Source organism: Ranitomeya variabilis, chromosome 4 (assembly GCF_051348905.1).
Source record: "Ranitomeya variabilis isolate aRanVar5 chromosome 4, aRanVar5.hap1, whole genome shotgun sequence".
In the NCBI taxonomy this organism is placed as follows: Eukaryota; Metazoa; Chordata; class Amphibia; order Anura; family Dendrobatidae; genus Ranitomeya; species Ranitomeya variabilis.
This window is the reverse complement of record NC_135235.1, coordinates 732,315,329-732,338,839: the sequence shown is the minus strand read 5'-3', so window position 1 is coordinate 732,338,839 and position 23,511 is coordinate 732,315,329. Positions and strand designations below refer to the sequence as shown.

Here is a 23,511-nt window from a genome sequence, read left to right as displayed (position 1 = left end):
TACGGAAAGCATACGGATTACATACAGATGTAAACATGTGTAAAATACGCTGCCACACCCTGCCTACGGATGACATACGGATCACTATTTTGGGAATATTTCTGCGTATTACGCATGTAAAATACGGACCGTATTTCCCTACGCTGAGTGTGACCCCGGCCTAAGAGTGCTTCTCTTTCCAAGCTGAGGTAGTAATGGCACCGAAGTGGGATGATGAGCCCTTCGATAAGAAATGCAGGAATGCGAATCGCGACACCAATGGATCAGTACCGGCATGGAAGGAAAGTATGAGTGTTTTTATTGTAAAGTCACCAAACATGAGAAATGAGAAGGTACAATTTTCAGTTAAAACATTCTGAAGATGAAAAAGGCTTCTCCCCTGTGTGACTTCTCTGAAGTTTATAAAAAGTTAATTTCCATGTAAAATATTTCCCGCATTAAGAAAATGAAAAAAGCTTCTCCCCCGTGTGAATGCTCAGATGGCTAAGAAGAGATGATTTCTTCTCAAAACATTTTCCACATTCTGAACATTAAAAAGACTTCTCTATGTGAATTCTATGGTGGCTATCAAGAAGTACTTTCTTGTTAAAACATTTCCCACATTCTGAACAGGAAAAAGGCTTGTCCCCTGTGTGAGTTCTCTGATGTTTGATAAGACCTGATTTATTTGTAAAACATTTTCCACATTCTGAACATGAAAATGGCTTCTCCCCTGTGTGAGATCTGTGATGTGTGATAAGACTTGATTTCTGGTTAAAACATTTTCCACATTCTGAACATGAAAATGGCTTCTCCCCTGTGTGAGATCTCTGATGTGTGATAAGAATTGATTTATGGTTAAAACATTTCCCACATTCTGAACAGGAAAAAGGCTTCTCGCCTGTGTGGGTTCTGTGGTGGTAATCAAGAACCGCTTTATGGCGAAAACATTTTCCACATTCTGAACATGAAAATGGCTTCTCCCCTGTGTGAGTTCTCTGATGTGTGATAAGAACTGATTTCTGGTTAAAACATTTTCCACATTCTGAACATGAAAATGGCTTCTCCCCTGTGTGAGTTTTCTGATGTGTGATAAAATTTGATATATGGTTAAAACATTTTCCACATTCTGAACATGAAAATGGCTTGTCCCCTGTGTGAGTTTTCTGATGTGTGATAAGACTTGATTTCTGGATAAAACATTTTCCACATTCTGAACATGAAAATGGCTTGTCCCCTGTGTGAGTTTTCTGATGTGTGGTAAGACTTGATTTCTGGATAAAACATTTTCCACATTCTGAACATGAAAATGGCTTCTCCCCTGTGTGAGTTTTCTGATGTGTGATAAGATGTGATATATGGTTAAAACATTTCCCACATTCTGAACAGGAAAAAGGCTTCTCGCCTGTGTGGGTTCTGTGGTGGTAATCAAGATCCGCTTTATGGCGAAAACATTTCCCACATTCTGAACAGGAAAATGGCTTCTCCCCTGTGTGAGATCTCTGATGTGTGATAAGACTTGATTTCTGGTTAAAACATGTTCCACATTCTGAACAAGAAAATGGCTTCTCATTTGTGTGACTTCTCTGATGTATAACAAGATATGATTTATAGCTAAAACATTTCCCACATTCTGAACAGGAAACAGGCTTCTCCACTGTGTGGGTTCTATGGTGGTTATCAAGACTCGCTTTACTGTGAAAACATTTCCCACATTCTGAACAGGAACATGGCTTCTCCCCTGTGTGAGTTCTATGATGTCTGATAAGCCATGATTTATCTGTAAAAGATTTTCCACATTCTAAACATGAAAAAGGCTTCTCCCCTGTGTGAGTTCTATGGTGGCTATCAAGATTTGCTTTCTGGTCAAAACATTTCCCACATTCTGAACAGGAAAATGGCTTCTCCCCTGAGTGAGTTCTCTGATGTGTTTTAAGACTTGATTTCTGGTTAAAACATCTTCCACATTCTGTACATGAAAATGGCTTTACCCCTGTGTGAGTTCTTTGATGTGTGATAAGACTTGATTTCCGGTTAAAACATTTTCCACATTCTGAGCATGAAATTGTCTTCTCACTTGTGTGACATCTCTGGTGTGTAACAAGATGTGATTTATGGCTAAAATATTTCCCACACTTGGAACAAGAAAATCTATTCTCCACTGTGTGAATGTTTTGATATTTAAGAAAAGACTTTTCGAGGGGAAAATTATTTACATATTCTGAACGTGAAAATGGCTTCTTTGCTTTATTAGTTTGTTTTTTAATGCTTATTTTGTGACTTAGATTTTCCTCAGAGGTCGGTAATGAATCAGAAGACAGGACCTGTTTCAAAAGATCAGATGGTAGATCTTTGCTACGAAAGGATGATGGTATATCTGGAGTAATGGCATTCACTTCAATTGTATCCTGTGTAATCTCAAATCTTAAATCATCTGATTTAAAAATTGAAGCTGTCAGCTGTCCCTCTGATCTCCTGGTACAGTCATCTGCCAAGAATAAAACCAATTAATATTTTTGAATAAAATCTTTGAAACTTATATTTTTTAACACTTCTTCTTAAACTCTCTGTAAACATGCAAGTTATGTTAAAAAAGTTTAATTATTCACCAAGACAATGACATTTCACAGTCTGATAAAAAACCTCATAGCATGAACCAGTAGAGCGTGGTGTTCGACTTTTTGTTCATTCTGCATCCTAAATGTAGGTGAAAATAACAACAATAAATACTTCTACTCATCTCACAAAAAACAAGCCCCACTCAGGTCCATCATCTGCCATAGGAAAAACAGAAGTTTCCACATTATTAGTGGCTCAAAAGCTCTTGAAAAGCAACATGATTTCCATAAACCAATTCAGCAATATCCGCTCTCCCAAAGTCAAATCTTTTCCTCACTTCTGAGCCTTGCAGTGTGCCCCAACCACATTCAACATCCATGTATTTGGCAATACAATATTGAGAAGAACCCACTTCATTTACGGTGTGTCTCCTGGAGCACAATCTGGGCACTATGTGGGCACTATGTGTAGGGTAATAAAATGGCAAATGTGCAATTTTCACTCTCCAACATCCACTCGGTGCTAATTTCCAGAAAGTGGCTGTGAAGTCAAAATAGTCACTACTCCTAAAGATTAATTCCCTTAGGGCTATAATTTCCAAAAATGAGCCACTTTATTGGGTTTTCTACTGCTATGGTTTTCTATTTTGTCATATTAGGACTTCTGAAAATGATGTGTCACATTTTTTACTGGATCTGCTCCTGCAATGTCTGTTTCTGCCACCAGGTGCCGCCTTATTCATTCTGCAGGCAGCGCTGGTGACACAGGAGATATAGCAACCAGAAACTCTGGATGGCACAGGCTCTGTCCTTCCAATAAGATTAGGTTGCCTGGGACCTGTAGTACCATCCAGTCTAGCAGTATGGGATTGCGTGGTGTCCAACTGAAGTAATCTGCTTCCTATTCTCTTCATACAGGTATATAGCTCATTCAACTACTGCATAGATCCTGCATGTCTCGAGTCATTTCTATTCCACGTCAGCAAGCATATCTAATGGTATATAGTTTCTTCTTCTTACTCTGCCTTTCCCTTAATGCTGTAAGGTCATGTAACTTTGTCAAAGAGGTTTATGATCCATGTAGGCCTGCAAAGTTGTTTATTTGTCTCTCCATTTATTGTCTCCTGCTGTCTTAACTTGGTTGATTGATTGCTAACGAGGTAAAATAGTGATAGATCTAAGAGCAAGCGTCCTCTATATTCAGACACAGCTTGGGGATGCATTTATGTAGGGGTGGCATTTATCTACATTTATTCAAAGTACATTTTTCAGAGTATCTTGCAGTTATACATGGCAGTTAGAAAGGGCAAGAGACAGGTAAGACATTTAAACAAACCTATTCCCAGTACATTTGGAATGCAACAAATACTCACCATATGCATTTTTATCATTTATATTCTGGTTGCTGCATTCACACACATCCACCGTGCATGCATTAATTCTTTACACTTCATCCACATCGGCCCCATCAGTCCTCTTCTCTACTATGTATAGCATTCACGCTCTTTTCACATTGCTAAATTGCACAGATCCATTCAGTCCCACCATTCAACAGAAGAGACGCTTTCACAAGTCTCTTAACCATCTGCTCACTCTTTCTATCCTCCTTCTCCTAGTCGCAGGAGATATCTCTCCCAACCCTGGCCCCTCATGTTATAGTAAGTCGCACCCCTCTACTGCTACATTCAGAAACCCCTCAAATCTCATTAACATTCTCTGTGTGTCTTAGGTCTCTTTTAATTGTGCCCTTTGGTATTCTCGCTCAGTGTGTAATAAACTCTCCTTCATCCATGACTTCTTCCTTTCTGATTCTCTTAAACTTCTGGCTCTTACCGAGACCTGGATCCTGGAGTCAGACACCACCGCTGCTGCTGCCCTTTCATATGGTGGACTACACTTTTCTCATACCCCAAGAACGGACAACAGAGCAGGTGGAGGCGTTGGTCTGCTCCTATCACCCAAATGTACCTTTCAGGTTATCCCTCAAGTACCCTCACCTATCTTCCCTTCATTTGAGGTCCATGTTGTCAGACTATACATCCCTTCTCCATGTGAGTAGCAGTTGTGTATCATCCTCCGGGCCCCTACCATCAGTTCCTGGATCACTTTGGCACCTGGCTTCCACATTTTCTCTCCTGCGACATCCCAACCCTCATCATAGGAGACTTTCACATCCCCATTTTTTTTTCCCTCTCCCCATCTGCTACTCACCTTTTATCTCTAACCTCCTCTTTCGGCCTCTCGCAGAATTCTAACTCTCCTACGCATGAAGACGGAAACTCCCTCGACTTGTTCTCCTCCCGGCTTTGCTCAGTGTATGATTTTCCAAACTCCCCTCTCCTGCTCTCGGACCACAACTTTCTTTCATTCTCGGCTAAGAACTGCCATCCTGCTCAGGTCACCCCCACTTTCCACACTTATAGAAATATACAGGCCATTAACAGCCAAAATCTTATGAAGAACTTACAGTCATCATTGGCCCCTATCTCCTTACCATGTACTGACTCTGAACTGAAGCATTATAATGAAACACTGCAAAGTGCCCTGGATGAAACCGCACCTCCTATACATAGAACAACTCAGCACAGATGGCGACAACCCTGGCACGCGCTGCAAACACGTTTCCTCCAGGTGCCCCGAACATCTGTGGAGAAAATCCAATCTATCCATTATAAGTTTATGCTTAAAATATACAACACTGCCCTTCACCTCTCCAAACAAACCTATTTTAACACCCTCATAACCTCACTATTCAATAACCCTAAACATCTCCTTGACACTTTTCATTCCCTACTCAACCCAAGAGTGCAGGCCCCAACCACGGATCTCCACGCTGACGATCTGGCCAATTAATTCAAAGAAAAAAATTGACCCTGTCTGACTAGAAATTTTCTCCCAATCCCCTCATACTATGCACTGTCCTCCCTCCCCTCCTCTAGCTCACTCTCTCTGATTTTGAACCAGTCACAGAAGGCTCCTTGCATCTTCTCGCCCTATTACTTGCACCAGTAACCCTATTATGTCAAATTTCCTCCAGTCCTTTTCCGCTGCTGTCACCACTCACCTAACAAAACTATTCAACTTCTCCCTCTCTCTTTTGGTATCTTTCCCTCCTCATTTAAGCATGCCATCATACATCCATTACTTAAAAAACCATCTCTGGACCAAAACTGTGCCGCTAACTATAGACAGGTCTGTAATCTTCCCTTCAACTCTAAAATCCTCAAACGCCTGATCCACTCCCGTCTTATCCGCTATCTCTCAGATAACTCTCTTCTCGACCCTCTTCAAAAATTGAACTCCTTGTGTTTCCTCCCTCTACAAACCTACCTTTGCCTGACATTGCCATCTCCGTGTGTGGTTCTACCATTACTCCCCAGCAACATGTCCGCTGTCATGGGGTCATACTTGATTCAGAGCTTTCATTCACCCCCCACATCTGATCACTGGCTCGCTCTTGTTATGTGCACCTAAAAAACATTTCTAGAATTCAACCTTTTCTTTCGATGCTGCAAAACTCTTACTGTTTCTCTTATTCATTCTCATCTGGACTATTGTAACTCTCTACTAATCGGTCTTCCTCTTATCGAACTCACCCCTCTCCAATCTGTCTTGAATGATGCAGCCAGGATCATATTCCTCACCAACCCTTACATCGATGCCACTGCCTTGTGCCAGTCATTACACTGGTTACCCATCCTCTCCAGAATTCAGTATAAACTTATCACTCTCACCTACAAAGTACTCCATGGCTCAGCACCACCCTACATCTCCTCCCTCGTCTCAGTATACCACTCTACACGTGCCCTCTGTTCTGCTAATGATCTGAGAATAACATCCTCAATAATCAGAACCTCCCACCCCCGTCTCCAAGACTTTTCACTTGTTTTTGCCAATTTTTTGGAATGCGCTACCCAGGTTTATTCGATTAATTCCCAATACCCACAATTTTAAACGTGCCTTAAAAATGCATCTCTTCAGAGTGGCCTACTGCCTCAACACAATAATCTAACTATCCCCTGTGTTGCCCTTTCAAAATTTTTACCATAACCAGGTTCTTCGTATCATGTTCTCAAACTCTTTATTTATTTAATAGCCCTCTGCGTCTGTACTGTTACATACTTAGACTGATAACCGGTTCATGCAGCATTACATGAACACCCGATTTCTTACAAAATGTAAAGTGCTGCGGAATATGTTGGGGCTATAGAAATAAAATTATTATTATTCCTGCTTCAGCCAATTGGAAACCCCCACGCCCTACTAAAACTCAAAGCATATTGCCGGAAGCTGCCAGGTACAGCCTTGTTCTCTGTTTCAGTCATCTGTGCTCGGCTTCTGTATCTGGTTCCTGTTGTGACCCTGGCCTGTTTACTGACTACTCTTGCATCTTCTAATTTTGTATTTTCTCTGCCCTCCTGGTTGTGACCTAGCTATCTGACCATGCTTTTTGCCATGTCACACCACAGAACAGCAAGTAAATTTAGACCTCAGGCAATATTTTCCATTAAATGAGTTTCTTTAAAAAGTATTAAATGAATAAAGTTTAGATCTCGGGCTACCACGAAGATTACAGGCTCACATAAGTGAGGCAGGCCAATTCCAGCACGACTCATACAATATGAAAAACTAAATAAACAGACATAGAACAAAAAATAAAACATGTTATATCCTTAACAACAACGTATGCATGAGGGGCAAGCTCCAATACTAAACAGGACTTGCACTCATTTATGATGGACCATTGGAGCTACTATGAGTGCTGACCAGAAGAGTAGAGAAAGTATTAGTGCCCCCATTTCAGGAGAGATTGTGGAGTAATCGGAATTCCTTAGGATTATAAACATAATGGAATTTATGACGTGGGGTGAATCCATGAAACCAGGACTCGAGCCAAGCCAACACATCTCCTGCAGGCATGAATAAATGTATTTTACAGCCATGAACCACGGACAGCTTAGAGATATATCATGGCACAGGTGTAATGTTTTTATGTAGTTTCTCATGACCCTGTCTGAAGTTAGCCAATTTTCAATTGTAAAGTCAGGATAAAGGGAAACTCTGTTGGTTATTGTACAGAAAGTCACACTTGGCCTCACTGCACATTTAATGTTACCGATCAAAAAAGCGAAGTTTGGCCAGAAAGACTGGACCTGGTCTTGTAGGGACCATATGAGCACATTCAGCAGCACAGAAGGGAGAGAAGGGAGATTCATCCAATAAGATATCAGGGATCTAGAAAGCCAACAGCATCATTACCCTCCGCTTTCTCTTAGAGGCCATTTTAATATTTTTCTTCATGTGATTTTCTAACTTGTCAGCACGTTCTACGTACGCTGTCATTTGGCTTTTTAGTTTACAGATCTGTGCAGATAACGGTCAGCGTCTTCTAATCCCAGGGGGTAGGTGGAGCCTCCAGGTTGTAACTTCTATAGAAAAAAGGGCTTTCAATGACCAACGTCATTTGAACCCTTTTGGGTGGAGGAACATATTGTGGTCTAGCGGCAAAATGGTGATCACACGATTGTGATACGGCCGGACTACACCACCGATAATGCAGCCACAGCCGGTGACTGAGAAGAATCTGTGACTTCTCTATATTTAGTGGTTACTACTCACCTGGCCAGTTATAAGTAGTAATCTCCTCTTTACATCGCTCATCATCTCTCATATAGGCCTCTGTAGTATTAATATGGGTCAGATCTTCACCCTAAAATAAATATTGTAAAAGTCACAGACAGATTGAGAATTCACAGCTATCATCATCTCTAATCCTGCCATCTCCATTGTTCTCATTACACAAGTAAAAAAATATATAATATTGGTGGAAAAAACAAGACTAAGCATATAATATTGGTGGATAAAACAAGACTAAGCACATTACCTTCACCACCATGTACACAACATATGGGAGATATCATGACACCTTATCTCTATCTACCTGATGATCCTGAGGAACATTGGGATCTCCTTGTTTACAGTCCTGTGGAAGAAGAGGACGGGAACATCTCTCTGGTGTTGTCCTCTTACTGGATAGAACTGGATGAAACACATACAGAGACTGAATTCATTCTTTACACACAGATTATTATAGGCCGTGTGTATTTAGTTCTGTCTATTACCTGGTGATATGAGGGGCTGGGGAACCTCCATCATGACGTCCTTGTACAGATCTTTGTGTCCTTCTAAAAACTCCCACTCCTCCATGGAGAAATAGACAGCGACATCCTGACTCCTTACAGGAACCTGACACATACAATGATACCGTCATCCCCCAATCTCTTCACAGTGTTACTGTATAATGTCCCAGCATTCCCAGCAGTGTCACCTCTCCAGTCAGCAGTTCAATCATCTTGTAGGTGAGTTCTAGGATCTTCTGGTCATTGATGTCTTTGTGTATTATGGAGTGAGGTGGAAACCTCGTGATTGGGCTCAGGGGTCTTCCCCATCCCTCAGACACAGGGTCCTGACAGCACTCACTAGAGGTCTTCTTCACTACTGTGTAATCCTGGTTATGGAGAGATACATTAATAAATCTCACTACAAACATTTCCAGAGTCCCCACCTCTCCAGTTCCGTCCATCTGTTATTCCCATAGATAAGAATGATGTAATGTGACGTCATCAGAATCTCTCACCTCTCCAGTAAGCCGGAAGAGGATCTCTAGGGTGAGGTCTAATATTCTCTCCGCCATCTTTTCTCTGTCCATATCCATCATTGATGGGTAAATCAGGAAAATTCTCTTCTATAGAATATCTTCACTGAGAGGATCCGATATTGAAGAGACCTGAATGAGAAGATGAGCCGATGTAACATCATACAAATCCTGTGTAATAATACAATTACTGGAGATAATAAGGGAAACATATGAGATTTATTATTTTACAGTATATAGTTTTCTTCTTTCCATCTACTAATAAAACCTATATATTTCGGCCACAGACAACAAGCAGTTTCTTCCTCGGAGTCGGCAGCTGAATACGTTCCTCATAGACTCATCTTCCATAACGCTAATTCTCGTCTCATTTACCGACCCTGGAATCGACATTAGCAATACTGCAGGAGATATTCATTACACGTGACAGGAGAAATAACGACTCCATGATGAGGACGACATCTTCATCTCCTACTGCGGCTCTAGAAACATATTTGGCCAGAGTCCGTCACTGACTCCATCACCACCGGCCGTCTATATGAAGGTTTCCCGTCTTCCCCGCACTGTAATCTTCTATCACGTTAGATCTCAGGTCTGATTCACACACAGAAGTTTGAGGCTTTTATAAAAGCTTGTTTGTTAGGCTAGTTTCACACTAGCGTTTTGAGGAGCTGCGGAGGGCTGCGTTGTTTTGACGATGCGGCAAAAAAAAGAAATTGCTACCAACTGCGCCCTACGCTGGTCGCCGCATCGTCAAAACGACGCATGCGGAAGCATCCGCATACAGCCGCACGACCTGCGTACCTAATGTTAAAGATAGGTACGCAGGCCGCATGCAGAAGTAGGCGGAGCTAGCGGCGGAGGTGCGGCCGAGGGCGGGGCTTCACGGAGGAATTCCTAGCCTAAGAACAACAAGATAAGAGTTATTTGATGATAATCTCTCAACGTAGTGTTTTTTTTCTAGATTTTTTTTTTAGCATTTTCCTGTAGTTTCCCTATAATACATGAAAAACACCAGAAAAAAAACAATACTGTGTGAATATTACACTGTGTAGTGGCCCCAAACTATGAGAGTAATACATGCTTCTTTGGTTCCCATCTTTGATAGTTGTGTCGTTTGTATCTATCAGCGGAAAAGGAAAAAAAAAACATTGTGATTCTTAGGGTATGTTTCCACGGTCAGGATTGCATCAAGATTTGCTCAGGATTTGACGCAGGTAAAATCTGCACCTGAGGTCACTGGCAGGTCATCTGCGTTTTTCATGCATTTTTTATGCGGATTTGTGTGTATTGTAAGCTAAATAAAGATATACCAAAAAAAAAGAGTTGTGATGTCATTTCTTGTCCAACCTCTTCATTTACATACTCCATTAAAGAATAATGTTTAGACACACAGATAGATATATAATAGATAAATAGATTAGATCTATAGATAGATCTATCTATCTATCTCTATCTAATCTATCTATCATATCTAGCTCATGTATCTATCTATTGTATCTATCTATTTATATACCGTATATACTCGAGTATAAGCCGACCAGAGTATAAGCTGCCCCCCTAATTTTGCCACAAAAAACTGGGAAAACTTAATGACTCGAGTATAAGCCTAGGGTGGAAAATGCAGCAGCTACCGGTAAATTTCATGAGTAAAAATAGGTACCAATAAAAGTAAAATTAATTGAGACATCAGTAGGTTAAGTGTTTTTGAATATCCATATTGAATCAGGAGTCCAATATAATGCTCCATAAAGTTTGATGGGCCCCATTAGATGTTCCATATTAAAATATGCCCCATATAATCCTGCATAAATGTTAATAATGGCCCCATAGATGCTCCATACAGACACTTGCCCCTTATAGTGCTGCACAAACGTTATGGCCCCATAGATGCTCCATACAGGCACTTGCCCCTTATAGTGCTGCACAAACATTATGGCCCCATAGATGCTCCATACAGACACTTGCCCCTTATAGTGCTGCACAAACATTATGGCCCCATAGATGCTCCATACAGGCACTTGCCCCTTATAGTGCTGCACAAACATTATGGCCCCATAGATGCTCCATACAGGCACTTGCCCCTTATAGTGCTGCACAAACATTATGGCCCCATAGATGCTCCATACAGGCACTTGCCCCATATGCTGTGGCTGCGATAAAAAAAAAATCAAAAAAAAATCACATACTCACCTCTCCGTCGCTCAGGCCCCCGCACTTTTAATATTTACCTGCTCCTCTTTCCTGTGTGGCTCCGTCTTCAGCTTTCTCCGCACTGACATTCAGGCAGACGGCGCGCACTGACCACGTCATCGCGCCCTCTGACCTGAGCGTCACAGCCAGGGGACGCTGAAGACGGAGCCACACCGGAACGGAGAAGAGGTGACTATCGCGCAGCGCTCCCCCTCCCCGTATACTTACCTGCTCCCGGCGCGGTCCCTGCTTCCAGCGCTGCATCTTCTTCCTGTACTGAGCGGTCACATGGTACCGCACATTACAGTAATGAATATGAGGCTCCACCCCTATGGGAGGTGGAGCCGCATATTCATTACTGTAATGTGCGGTACCATGTGACCGCTCAGTACAGGAAGATGCAGCGCTGGAAGCAGGGACCGCGCCGGGAGCAGGTAAGTATAATTACACAGCCCCCGCTCCCCCTCCCCTGCGTATGACTCGAGTATAAGCCGAGAGGGGGACTTTCAGCCCAAAAAAAATGGGCTGAAAATCTCGGCTTATACTCGAGTATATACGGTATCTATCTATCTATACGGTATATATATATATATATATATATATATATATATATATATATATATATATATATAAATATATATATATATATAGCTATCTATAGATATATCTAGCTATCTATAGATATATCTATCTGTAGATAGATATATTTATAGATAGATATATCAGTAGATAATAGATAGATATGATGGATAGATATGATGGATAGATAATAGATAGATATGATAGATAGATAAATACCAAGCCCGCTGTTTAGTAATAAACATAGTAAAATGATAATAAAGAGTTAGGCTGGGATCACACATGTGAGAAACTCACGCGAGTCTCCCCTCAATACCCGGCACTGCCACCGGCACTCAGGACCGGAGCATTCAGCTGCATAGAAATACATAGAGCCGCATACTCTGGTCCCGAGTGCTGACGGCAGTGTCGGGTATTAAGATGCGAGACTCATCCGAGTTTCTTGCATGTGTGATCCCGGCCTTAAATAAAGACACACACAAGAAATCTGCGTTAGGCCGGTGTCACACTTGCAAGAAACTCACACGAGTCTCACCTCAATACCCGGCACTGCCACCGGCACTCGGGAGCGGAGCATTCAGCTGCATAGAAATACATAGAGCCGCATACTCTGGTCCCGAGTGCTGACGGCAGTGTCAGGTATTAAAATGCGACACTCGTCCGAGTTTCTCGCATGTGTGATCCCGGCCTTAAATAAAGACACACACAAGAAATCAGCGTTAGGCCGGTGTCACACTTGCAAGAAACTCACACGAGTCTCACCTCAATACCCGGCACTGCCACCGGCACTCGGGAGCGGAGTGTGCGGCTGCATGTATTTCTATGCAGCTGTATCGTAGAATAATCCGAGGACCACTAGTAGTCAATGCCAAAAATTATTTTATTAATTAGATATTGTGACCAGTCATATACTGCACCAACGTTTCGGCCAGTGAGGCCTTTGTCAAGGTGATTATCTACAAAATAATATGACATAATGAAAACAAGCCACAATATTCATTAACCCCTTACTGACCTCGGACGGGATAGTACGTCCGAGGTCAGCTCCCCTGCTTTGATGCAGGGCTCCGTGGTGAGCCCGCATCAAAGCTGGGACATGTCAGCTGTTTTAAACAGCTGACATGTCCCCGCAATAGCGGCGGGTGAAATCGCTATTCACCCGCCGCTATTAACCTGTTAAATGCCGCTGTCAAACGCAGACAGCGGCATTTAACTACCGCATCCGGCCGTGCGGCCGGATATGACGTCATCGCCGACCCCCGTCACATGATCGGGAGTCGGCGATGCATTAGGAAGATAACCATAGAGGTCCTTGAGACCTCTATGGTTACTGATCGCAGGTAGCTGTGAGCGCCACCCTGTGGTCGGCGCTCACAGCACACCTGCAATTCTGCTGTGTAGCAGCGATCTTATGATCGCCGCTACATAGCAGAGCCGATCGAGTTCTGCCTGCTTCTAGCCTCCCATGGAGGCTATTGAAGCATGGCAAAAGTGAAAAAAAAAAAGTTAAAAAAAATGTGAAAAAAATAAAAAAAACATAAAAGTTTAAATCACCCCCCTTTCGCCCTAATCAAAATAAATCAATAAAAAAATAATCAAACCTACACATATTTGGTATCGCTGCGTTCAGAATCGCCCGATCTATCAATAAAAAAAAAGCATTAAGCTGATCGCTAAATGGCGTAATGAGAAAAAAAATCGAAAAGCCAGAATTACGTTTTTTGGTCGCCGCGACATTGCATTAAAATGCAATAACGGGCGATCAAAAGAACGTATCTGCACCAAAATGGTGTCATTAAAAATGCCAGCTCGGCACGCAAAAAATAAGCCCTCACCTGATCCCAGATCATGAAAAATGGGAGACGCTACGAGTATCGGAAAATGGCGCAATTTTTTTTTTTTAGCAAAGTTTGGAATTTTTTTTCACCACTTAGGTAAAAAATAACCTAGTCATGTTAGGTGTCTATGAACTCGTAATGACCTGGAGAATCATAATGGCAGGTCAGTTTTAGCATTTAGTGAACCTAGCAAAATAGCCAAGCAAAAAACAAGTGTGGGATTGCACTTTTTTTGCAATTTCACCGCACTTGGAATTTTTTTCCCGTTTTCTAGTACACGACATGGTAAAACCAATGATGCCGTTCAAAAGTACAACTTGTCCCGCAAAAAATAAGCCCTCACATGGCCAAATTGACGGAAAAATAAAAAAGTTATGGCTCTGGGAAGGAGGGGAGTGAAAAACGAAAACAGAAAAACGAAAAATCCCAAGGTCATGAAGGGGTTAATATAGAGATCGAAAAATAAACTGGTCTATCATCCACCAGAAACACATTTTAGATAATGAAAAAATGCAATCGTGTATCAATAAATATACATACATACACAAACGTATAAGTACGTGTATATCTGACCGCAGACATATGTAACATGTGTCAGAGATTTAACAACGAAAAAATATTTAATAGAGACGCCACCATATAGCAAACGTCAGTTGTGGAGACTGCGAAATAAAAAATAATGACAACAATTACTACACATGGTTAATATCAAAACATTACAGGTATATCCCAAAGTTCAGCAGATAAAGAGGTCCACAAAAGTGAAAGCAAGTAGTCCCATCTTACACCTCAAAGAGTGATGTAACAAAGATGACGGTATACTAGTATTTACTGTGGGGAAATCCGATAAATAACCGTAGTCAGTACGCCAGTAAATGTATAGTGAAAGGAAAAAAAGAATCCCCAAAGGGAGGTGAAATGTTACCTGTTCATGGAATCCTGTGTGCATCGGGGTAAGTCACTGTGGTGCAAATGTGCCGCGTGTTACAGACCGCCGCCTATTTATGATGTAAAAGCGCCGATGACCGGAAGAAGGACACTGCGTGTAAAGAGTAAGAGCGCAGGCGCAAGAAGACCTAGTGGCGCATGCGTGTTAGAGGCTTAGGGACAGAAGAGTGTAAATCCAATAAGGCTTTTTTCACACTTCCGTTAGTACGGGTCTGTCGCAATGCGTCAGGCCGACGTACCGACGGATGTTGTTGAAGTTTTGCACGACGTGGGCAGCAGATGCAGTTTTTTGACGCATCCACTGCCCATTCTGCAGTCCGGGGAGGAGGGGGCAGAGTTTCGGCATGCGCGGTCGAAAATGGCGGACATGATGGACAAAAAAAAGTTCACTTGAATTTTTTTGTGACAATGGTCCGCCAAAACACGACGGATCCGTCGCACGACAGACGCGACCGTGTGGTCATCCGTCGCTAATACAAGTCTATGGGCAAAAAACGCGTCCTGTGAGCGACGTGTGGTCATCCGTCGCTAATACAAGTCTATGGGCAAAAAACGCATCCTGCGAGCACATTTGTAGGATCCGATTTTTGCCCAAAACGACGGATGCCAAACGACGGAAGTGTGAAAGAGGCCTAAGCCTCTCTTTATTTTAACTTCAATATTCAGTTACCACCCCTTCTAGCCATGGGTATATTCTCTATTACCTGATAGTGTAACTGCGAAATCTTGTGATTGTGAGAAAGTGTGAAGGTATAGGTAACATCGCCCTCTTACAACGGATGGTAGATTTGTGTTGTGAGATGCGGTCTCATATGTTGGGTGGTTTCTCCAACATATCCGAGACCGCAAGAACACTTAATGAAATAAATAACATATGAAGAGTCACAGCTATTATAGAAAGAAAGAGAGGCTTATTGGATTCACACTCTTCAAACTCTAGAACCATTTGGCCTAAACAGAGAATACGAGGTATTTTATTGAAGGTTGGAACACCGCTTTCTTTCGTTAATTTCATGTGGTGCTTTTTTCTTCTCCAATTCGTGTTCTTGACATTATTTACAGGACGTCACAGGTGACCTGTGCATATGGATGTCTCTTTCTTATATATATGTAAATATATATACATGTATATAAGGATATACTATTTCTCTTTATCCTGTTAAGGAAATATGTACGTATCAGTAACACTAATGGACTGGTAGGCTTATCAGGATTTCCATCTCATATGTAGAATGTTATAGGTTTTCACAACAACTGTATAAGAAGGTAATGCATATTTTTCTTGTTTCTCTCTTTTAGCTATAATGCAGAGGTCCTTCACTTTTCGGGTGCAGGTTGGTTTCCTATATGGGTGTAGACATTTCTGTTTATTATGCGGTAGATCTCTGTAGTCATTTACGCATTCTTGATATTTAATGTCTCTCTATTCACTCATCTCCATATACCATCTTCCCTCCACATTCTGACAATATTAAACTTAAGGTCCTTTTTCCTTTCCCTATTCCTACTATATTTATCCCGGATTTACATCCATACACCTTTTTTCTTTTACATATAATGACAGCGCTCTTTGTTGATCCCTTCTTCACATATAGGGAGCAAGCGCTCTGGTTCCATTCCTTTTTGTATATATAGTAGCGCTATCATCAGAGTCGCTCTAGATTGCCCCACTTCCGTCCCTGAGCCTCTAACACGCATGCGCCACTAGGTCTTCTTGCGCCTGCGCTCTTACTCTTTACACGCAGTGTCCTTCTTCCGGTCATCGGCGCTTTTACATCATAAATAGGCGGCGGTCTGTAACACGCGGCACATTTCCACCACAGTGGCTTACCCCAATGCACACAGGATTCCATGAACAGGTAACATTTCACCTCCCTTTGGGGATTCTTTCTTTCACTATACATTTACTGGCGTACTGACTACGGTTATTTATCGGATTTCCCCACAGTAAATACTAGTATACCGTCATCTTTGTTATATCACTCTTTGAGGTGTAAGATGGGACTACTTGCTTTCACTTTTGTGGACCTCTTTAGTATATCTGCTGAACTTTGGGATATACCTGTAATGTTTTGATATTAACCATGTGTAGTAATTGTTGTCATTATTATTTATTTCGCAGTCTCCACAACTGACGTTTGCTATATGGTGGCGTCTCTATTGAATATTTTTTCGTTGTTAAATCTCTATGACACGTTACATATGTCTGCGGTCACATATACACGTACTTATACGTTTATGTATGTATGTATATTTATTGATACACGATTGCATTTTTTCATTATCTAAAATGTATTTCTGGTGGATGATAGACCAGTTTATTTTTTGATCTCTATATTAGTGAATATTTTGGCTTGTTTTCATTATGTCATATTATTTTGTAGATAATCACCTTGACAAAGGCCTCGCTGGCCGAAACGTTGGTGCAGTATATGACTGGTAACAATATCTAATTAACAAAAGAATTTTTGACATTGACTACTAGTGGTCCTCGGATTATTCTACGATATCGCATTATTTTTCTGAGGACTCTGCTGCATTTTGTACTGTCAACCCCTTATCCTATTCTTTCTATGCAGCTGAACACTCCGGGCCGAGTGGCGGCGGCAGTGCTGGGTATTGAGGCGAGAGACTCGTTTGAGTTTCTCGCAAGTGTGACACCGGCCTTAAAAGCAATATCTATTTAATTGAAAAAAAATGTGAAAAAAAAATAAAAATGGCGTGGGCTCCCGTGCTATTTTCTGCGCCAGAGAGGGAAAGCCAAAGACTGGGGGACCGATGTTTGTAGCCTGGGAAGGGGTTAATAATAATAATAATTTTATTTATATAGCGCCAACATATTCCGCAGCGCTTTACAAATTATAGAAGGGACTTGTAAGTACAGACAATAGACATTACAGCATAGCAGAAATCACAGTTCAAAATAGATACCAAGAGGAATGAGGGCCCTGCTCGCAAGCTTACAAACTATGAGGAAAAGGGGAGACAAGAGAGGTGGATGGTAACAATTGCTTTAGTTATTTGGACCAGCCATAGTGTAAGGCTCGGGTGTTCATGTAACGCTGCATGAACCAGTTAACTGCCCAAGTATGTAGCAGTACAGACACAGAGGGCTATTAACTGCATAACGTGTATGAGAACATGATGCGAGGAAACGGATTATGTTTTTTTTGTTGTTGTTTGTTTTTTTAATAGGGCACACAGGGATAGTTAGGTTATTGCGTTGAGGCGGTAGGCCAGTCTGAACAAATGAGTTTTCAGGGCACGCTTAAAACTGTGGGGATTGGGGATTAATAGTATTAACCTAGGTAGTGCATTCCAAAGAATCGTCGCAGCACGTGTAAAGTCTTGGAGACGGGAGTGGGAGGTTCTGATTATTGAGGATGCTAACCTGAGGTCATTAGCGGAGTAGAGGGCACGGGTAGGGTGGTAGACTGAGACCAGAGAGGAGATGTAGGGTGGAGCTGAGCCACGGAGTGCTTTGTGGATGAGGGTCGTAGTTTTGTACTGGATTCTGGAGTGGATAGGTAGCCAGTGTAATGACTGGCACAAGGTAGAGGCATCGGTGTAACGGTTGGTGAGGAATATGATCCTGGCTGCAGCAGTCAGGACAGATTGGAGTGGGGAGAGTTTGGTAAGAGGGAGGCCGATTAGTAGAGAGATAAATAGTCCAGACGAGAATGAATAAGTGAAACAGTAAGAGTTTTTGCAGAGTCGAAAGTAAGAAAAGGGCGAATTCTACAAATGTTTTTGAGATGAAGATAAGAAGAGCGAGCCAGTGATCGGATGTGGGGGGTGAATGAAAGCTCGGAATCAAGGATGACCCCAAGGCAGCGGGCATGTTGCTTTGGAGTAATGGTGGAACCGTACACGGAGATGGCAATGTCAGGCAAAGGTAGGTTAGTAGAGGGAGAGAACACGAGGAGTTCAGTTTTTGACAGGTTCAGTTTCAGATAGAGGGAGGACATGATGTTAGAGACAGCTAAGACAATCACTGGTGTTTTCTAAAAAGGTCGGCGTGATAACAGGAGAAGAGGTGTATAATTGGGTGTTGTCAGCATAGAGATGGTACTGGAAACCAAATCTACTGATTGTCTGTCCAATAGGGGCAGTATACAAAGAGAAGAGGAGGGGGCCTAGGACTGATCCTTGAGGAACCCCAACAGTAAAGGGAAGGTGAGAGGAGAAGGAACCAGCAAAACATACAGTGAAGCATCGGTCAGAGACATAGGAGGAGAACCAGGAGAGAACGGTGTCCTTGAGGCCGATGGAGCGGAGCATATTGAGGAGAAGCTGATGATCCACAGTATCGAATGCTGCAGAGATCCAAGAGAATTAGCATGGAGTAGTGACCATTAGATTTAGCTGTTAGTAGGTCATTAGAGACTTTAGTGAGGGCAGTTTCAGTAGAGTGTAAAAAGCGGAAGCCAGATTGAAGAGGGTCGAGAAGAGAGTTATCTGAGAGATAGCGGGTAAGACGGGAGTGGGCCAGGTGTTCGAGGAGTTTAGAGATGAAGGGAAGATTAGAGACAGGTCTATAATTAGCGGCACAGTTTTGATCGAGGGATGGTTTTTTAAGTAATGGATGTATGATGGCATGCTTAAATGAGGAGGGAAAAATACCGGAAGTGAGAGAAAGGTTGAATATTTTTGTTAGGTGAGAGGTGACAGCCGGGGAAAGGGACTGGAGGAGATGTGACGGAATGGGGTCACTGGTGCAAGTGGTCTGGCGAGAAGATGCAAGGAGCCTGATTACTTCTTCTTCTGTAACTGGTTCAAAGTCAGAGAGTGAACTAGATGCAGTGGGGGAGGGAGGACAGTGCATGATATGAAGAGATTAAGAGATGATTTCCTGTCGAATGTGGTCAATTTTTTCTTTGAAGTAATTGGCCAGATCGTCAGCGCGGAGATCCGTGGTTGGGGCCTGCTCTCTTGGGTTGAGTAGGGACTGGAAAGTGTCAAAGAGACGTTTAGGGTTATTTGACAGTGAGTTGATGAGGGTGTTGAAATAGGTTTGTTTGGAGAGGTGAAGGGCAGAGTTGTAGGTTTTTAGCATGAACTTATAATGGATGAAATCTTCGGGTAGATTAGATTTTCTCCACAGACGTTCGGCGCACCTGGAGCACCGCTGCAGGAAACGTGTTTGCAGCGTGGGCCATGGTTGTCGCTGTCTGTGCTGAGTTGTTCTATGTATAGGAGGTGCAACTTCATCCAGGGCACTTTGCAGGGTTTCATTGTAATGCTTCAGAGCAGAAACAGGACATGAGATGGAGGAGATTGGGGCCAATGAGGACTCCAAGTTCCTCATAAGTTTCTGGGTGTTAATGGCCTGTATGTTTCTATAAGTGTGGAAAGTGGGGGTGACCTGAGCGGGATGGCAGTTCTTGATAGAGAAGGAAAGAAGGTTGTGGTCAGAGAGCGGGAGAGGGGGGTTTCTGAAATTGTCCACTGAGAAAAGCCGGGAGAAGACCAAGTCAAGGGAGCTTCCATCTTCATGCGTTGGAGAGTTAGTATGGTGCGAGAGGCCAAAAGAGGAGGTTAGAGATAAAAGGTGAGAAGCCGATGGGGAGAGGGGAGAAGCAATGGGGATGTTGAAATCACCCATGATCAAGGTGGGGGTGTCACAGGAGATAAAGTGTGGAAGCCAGGTGGCAAAGTGATCCAGGAACTGATGAGAGGGGCCGGGAGGACGATACACCACCGCCACTCGCATGGAGAAGGGGACGTAGAGTCTGACAGCATGGACCTCAAAGGAAGGGAATATACCCATGCGTGTTTGACGCTGCGGCTCTACGCAGCGTCAAACACGCAGCGTTTCCTGACAGCCTTATAAGGAGACAGCCTTATAAGGAGACAACACAAACCCCCCTAAATATAACATTTCTATAACAAACCCACAATTTGTTACTCTTTAGGGTAAATCCCTATCTCACCATTGGATTAGAGCTAGTGATGGGCGAACACTAAAATGCTTGGACGCTCGTTGCTCAGGTTGGGCAAATTGGAATACTCAGGTGCTCGACCTGAGCAACGAGCCCAATGCAAGTCTATGGGACACCTGAGCATTTTTGCCGCAACCCCCCCCCCCCCCCGGGGGTCTTTTTAGTGTCTAAAAATGATGGAAATCAATGGGAACAATGCTCAAATGACATAGGATCATCATGGGGAATGTTGTGAATTCCGCTCTTGGCATCAGCAGCTGCTTCCACTGATTGTCTTTCTGGCTCGGCTATTTTAGTCTGGCCTTATCCCTCAGTCAATGCCAGTTGTCAATTGTTCCTGCTTGGAGTCACATCTCTTTTGGATTTCCCTGACACTCTGACCAGTTCAGCAAAGATAAGTCATTGCTTGTCCTTTTGCAGTCCACTTGTTGTGGACTTAATTGTTCAGCATATTATATGTTTTTTCTTTCTAGTCCAGCTTATCAGTATGGATCTATTCAGCTAAGCTGGAAGCTCTGGGCAGCAGATTTTGCCCTCCACACCTTTAGTCAGGTGTGGAGATTTTTGCATTCTCTGCGGTGGACTTTTTCTAGTTTTTATTACTGACCGCACAGTGTTCTGTCCTGTACTATCTATCTAGCTAGAAGTGGCCTCCTTTGCTACATCTTGTTTCATTCTACGTATGTCATTTCCCTCTCCACTCACAGTCATTATTTGTGGGGGGCTGTCTACCCTTTGGGGATTTTCTCTGAGGCAAGATAGCTTTCCTGTTTCTACCTTTAGGGGCAGTTAGTTCTCCGGCTATGACAAGGTGTCTAGAGAGTGACAGGAACATCCCACAGCTACTTCTAGTTAAGATCAGGAACTGCGGTCAGTATAGTTACCACCTGCTCAGAGCTCGTCGCATGTCGCTCCTTAACCGCCAGGTCATAACAGTACAACTAGCCTCAAATGAGTTAAATGCATCTCAAAAGAAGGGAAAAAAAGAGTTCTGAGCCATTTTTTTTTTTCTCTGTAGTCTGTTTTGTCTTTTTTTTTCTCTTAATCTCTGGGTGGTTTAGGATTTTGGTGCGGGCATGGATGTTCAGGGTTTGTTTTCTCGTGTGGATCAACTTGCTGCAAGAGTACAGAGTATCCAAGATTATGTTGTCCAGACCCCGGCTTTAGAGCCTAGAATTCCTACTCCAGATTTGTTTTATGGGGACAGATCCAAGTTTTTGAACTTTAAAAATAACTGCAAATTGTTTTTTGCTCTGAAACCCCATTCCTCTGGTAGTCCCATCCAGCAGGTTAAAGTAGTCATTTCTCTGCTGCGTGGTGACCCTCAGGACTGCGCATTCTCCCTTGAATCAGGGGATCCGGCATTGCTTAATGTAGATGCATTTTTTCAATCGCTCGGATTATTGTATGACGAACCTAACTCTGTGGATCATGCAGAAAAAAACCTTGTTGGCCCTGTGTCAGGGTCAAGAAGCGGCAGAATTATACTGCCAGAAATTTAGAAAATGGTCTGTGCTCACTAAATGGAATGAGGATGCTCTGGCAGCAATTTTCAGAAAGGGTCTTTCTGAAGCCCTTAAAGATGTTATGGTGGGGTTCCCCACGCCTGTTGGTTTGAGCGAATCTATGTCTCTAGCCATTCAGATTGATCGGCGCATGCGCGAGCGCAAAGTTGTGCACCATATGGCAGTGTCCTCTGAGCAGAGTCCTGAGCCTATGCAATGTGATAGGATTTTGACTAGAGCAGAACGGCAGGAATACAGACGTCAGAATAGGCTGTGTTTTTACTGTGGTGATTCTGCTCATGCTATTTCTGATTGCCCTAAGCGTACTAAGAGGGTCGCTAGATCTGTTACCATCAGTACTGTACAGCCTAAATTTCTCCTATCTGTGACCCTGATTTGCTCATTGTCATCCTTTTCTGTCATGGCATTTGTGGATTCAGGCGCTGCCCTGAACTTAATGGACTTGGAATTCGCCAGGCGCTGTGGTTTTTCTTTGCAGCTTTTGCAGAGCCCTATTCCTTTGAGGGGTATTGATGCTACACCGTTGGCCAAGAATAAACCTCAGTATTGGACTCAGCTGACTATGTGCATGGCTCCAGCACATCAGGAAGATTGCCGTTTTCTGGTGTTGCATAATTTACATGATGTTGTTGTTATGGGTTTTCCATGGTTACAAGTACACAATCCGGTGCTGGATTGGAAGTCTATGTCTGTGACTAGTTGGGGTTGTCAAGGGGTACATGGTGACGTTCCTTTGATGTCAATTTCCTCTTCCCCCTCTTCTGATGTTCCTGAGTTTTTGTCGGATTTCCAGGATGTATTTGATGAGCCCAAGTCCAGTTCCCTTCCTCCACATAGGGACTGTGATTGTGCTATTGACTTGATTCCTGGCTGTAAGTTCCCTAAGGGCCGACTTTTCAATCTGTCTGTGCCAGAGCATGCCGTCATGCGGAGTTATGTTAAGGAGTCTTTGGAGAAGGGGCATATTCGGCCGTCTTCGTCACCATTGGGAGCAGGATTCTTTTTTGTTGCCAAGAAGGATGGCTCCTTGAGACCCTGTATTGATTATCGCCTTTTTAATAAGATCACGGTCAAATTCCAATACCCTTTACCTTTGCTTTCTGATTTGTTTGCTCGGATTACGGGGGCTAGATGGTTTACTAAGATTGACCTTCGAGGGGCATATAATCTTGTTCGTATTAAACAGGGTGACGAATGGAAAACTGCATTTAATACGCCCGAAGGCCATTTTGAATACCTTGTGATGCCTTTCGGGCTTTCTAATGCTCCTTCTGTATTTCAGTCCTTCATGCA

At 42.8% G+C, this 23,511-nt stretch overlaps 1 protein-coding gene across 3 annotated transcripts in view; it reads right to left on the bottom strand.

Annotated features, from left to right (window-relative positions):
- Positions 1-277: 277 nt before the first annotated feature.
- Positions 278-23,511, bottom strand: part of LOC143767938 (uncharacterized) — a 52,972-nt gene continuing 29,738 nt past the window's right edge. For all 3 annotated transcript variants that reach the window (XM_077256476.1, XM_077256474.1, XM_077256475.1), the window contains 6 exons: positions 9,175-9,324; positions 8,866-9,045; positions 8,660-8,783; positions 8,479-8,576; positions 8,157-8,247; positions 278-2,467 (listed from right to left, as the gene is read on the bottom strand). In XM_077256476.1, coding sequence (XP_077112591.1) covers positions 531-2,467; positions 8,157-8,247; positions 8,479-8,576; positions 8,660-8,783; positions 8,866-9,045; positions 9,175-9,255 — 2,511 coding nt within the window. In that variant the 5' untranslated portion in view covers positions 9,256-9,324 and the 3' untranslated portion in view covers positions 278-530. The remainder of the gene's footprint in view (positions 2,468-8,156; positions 8,248-8,478; positions 8,577-8,659; positions 8,784-8,865; positions 9,046-9,174; positions 9,325-23,511) is intronic.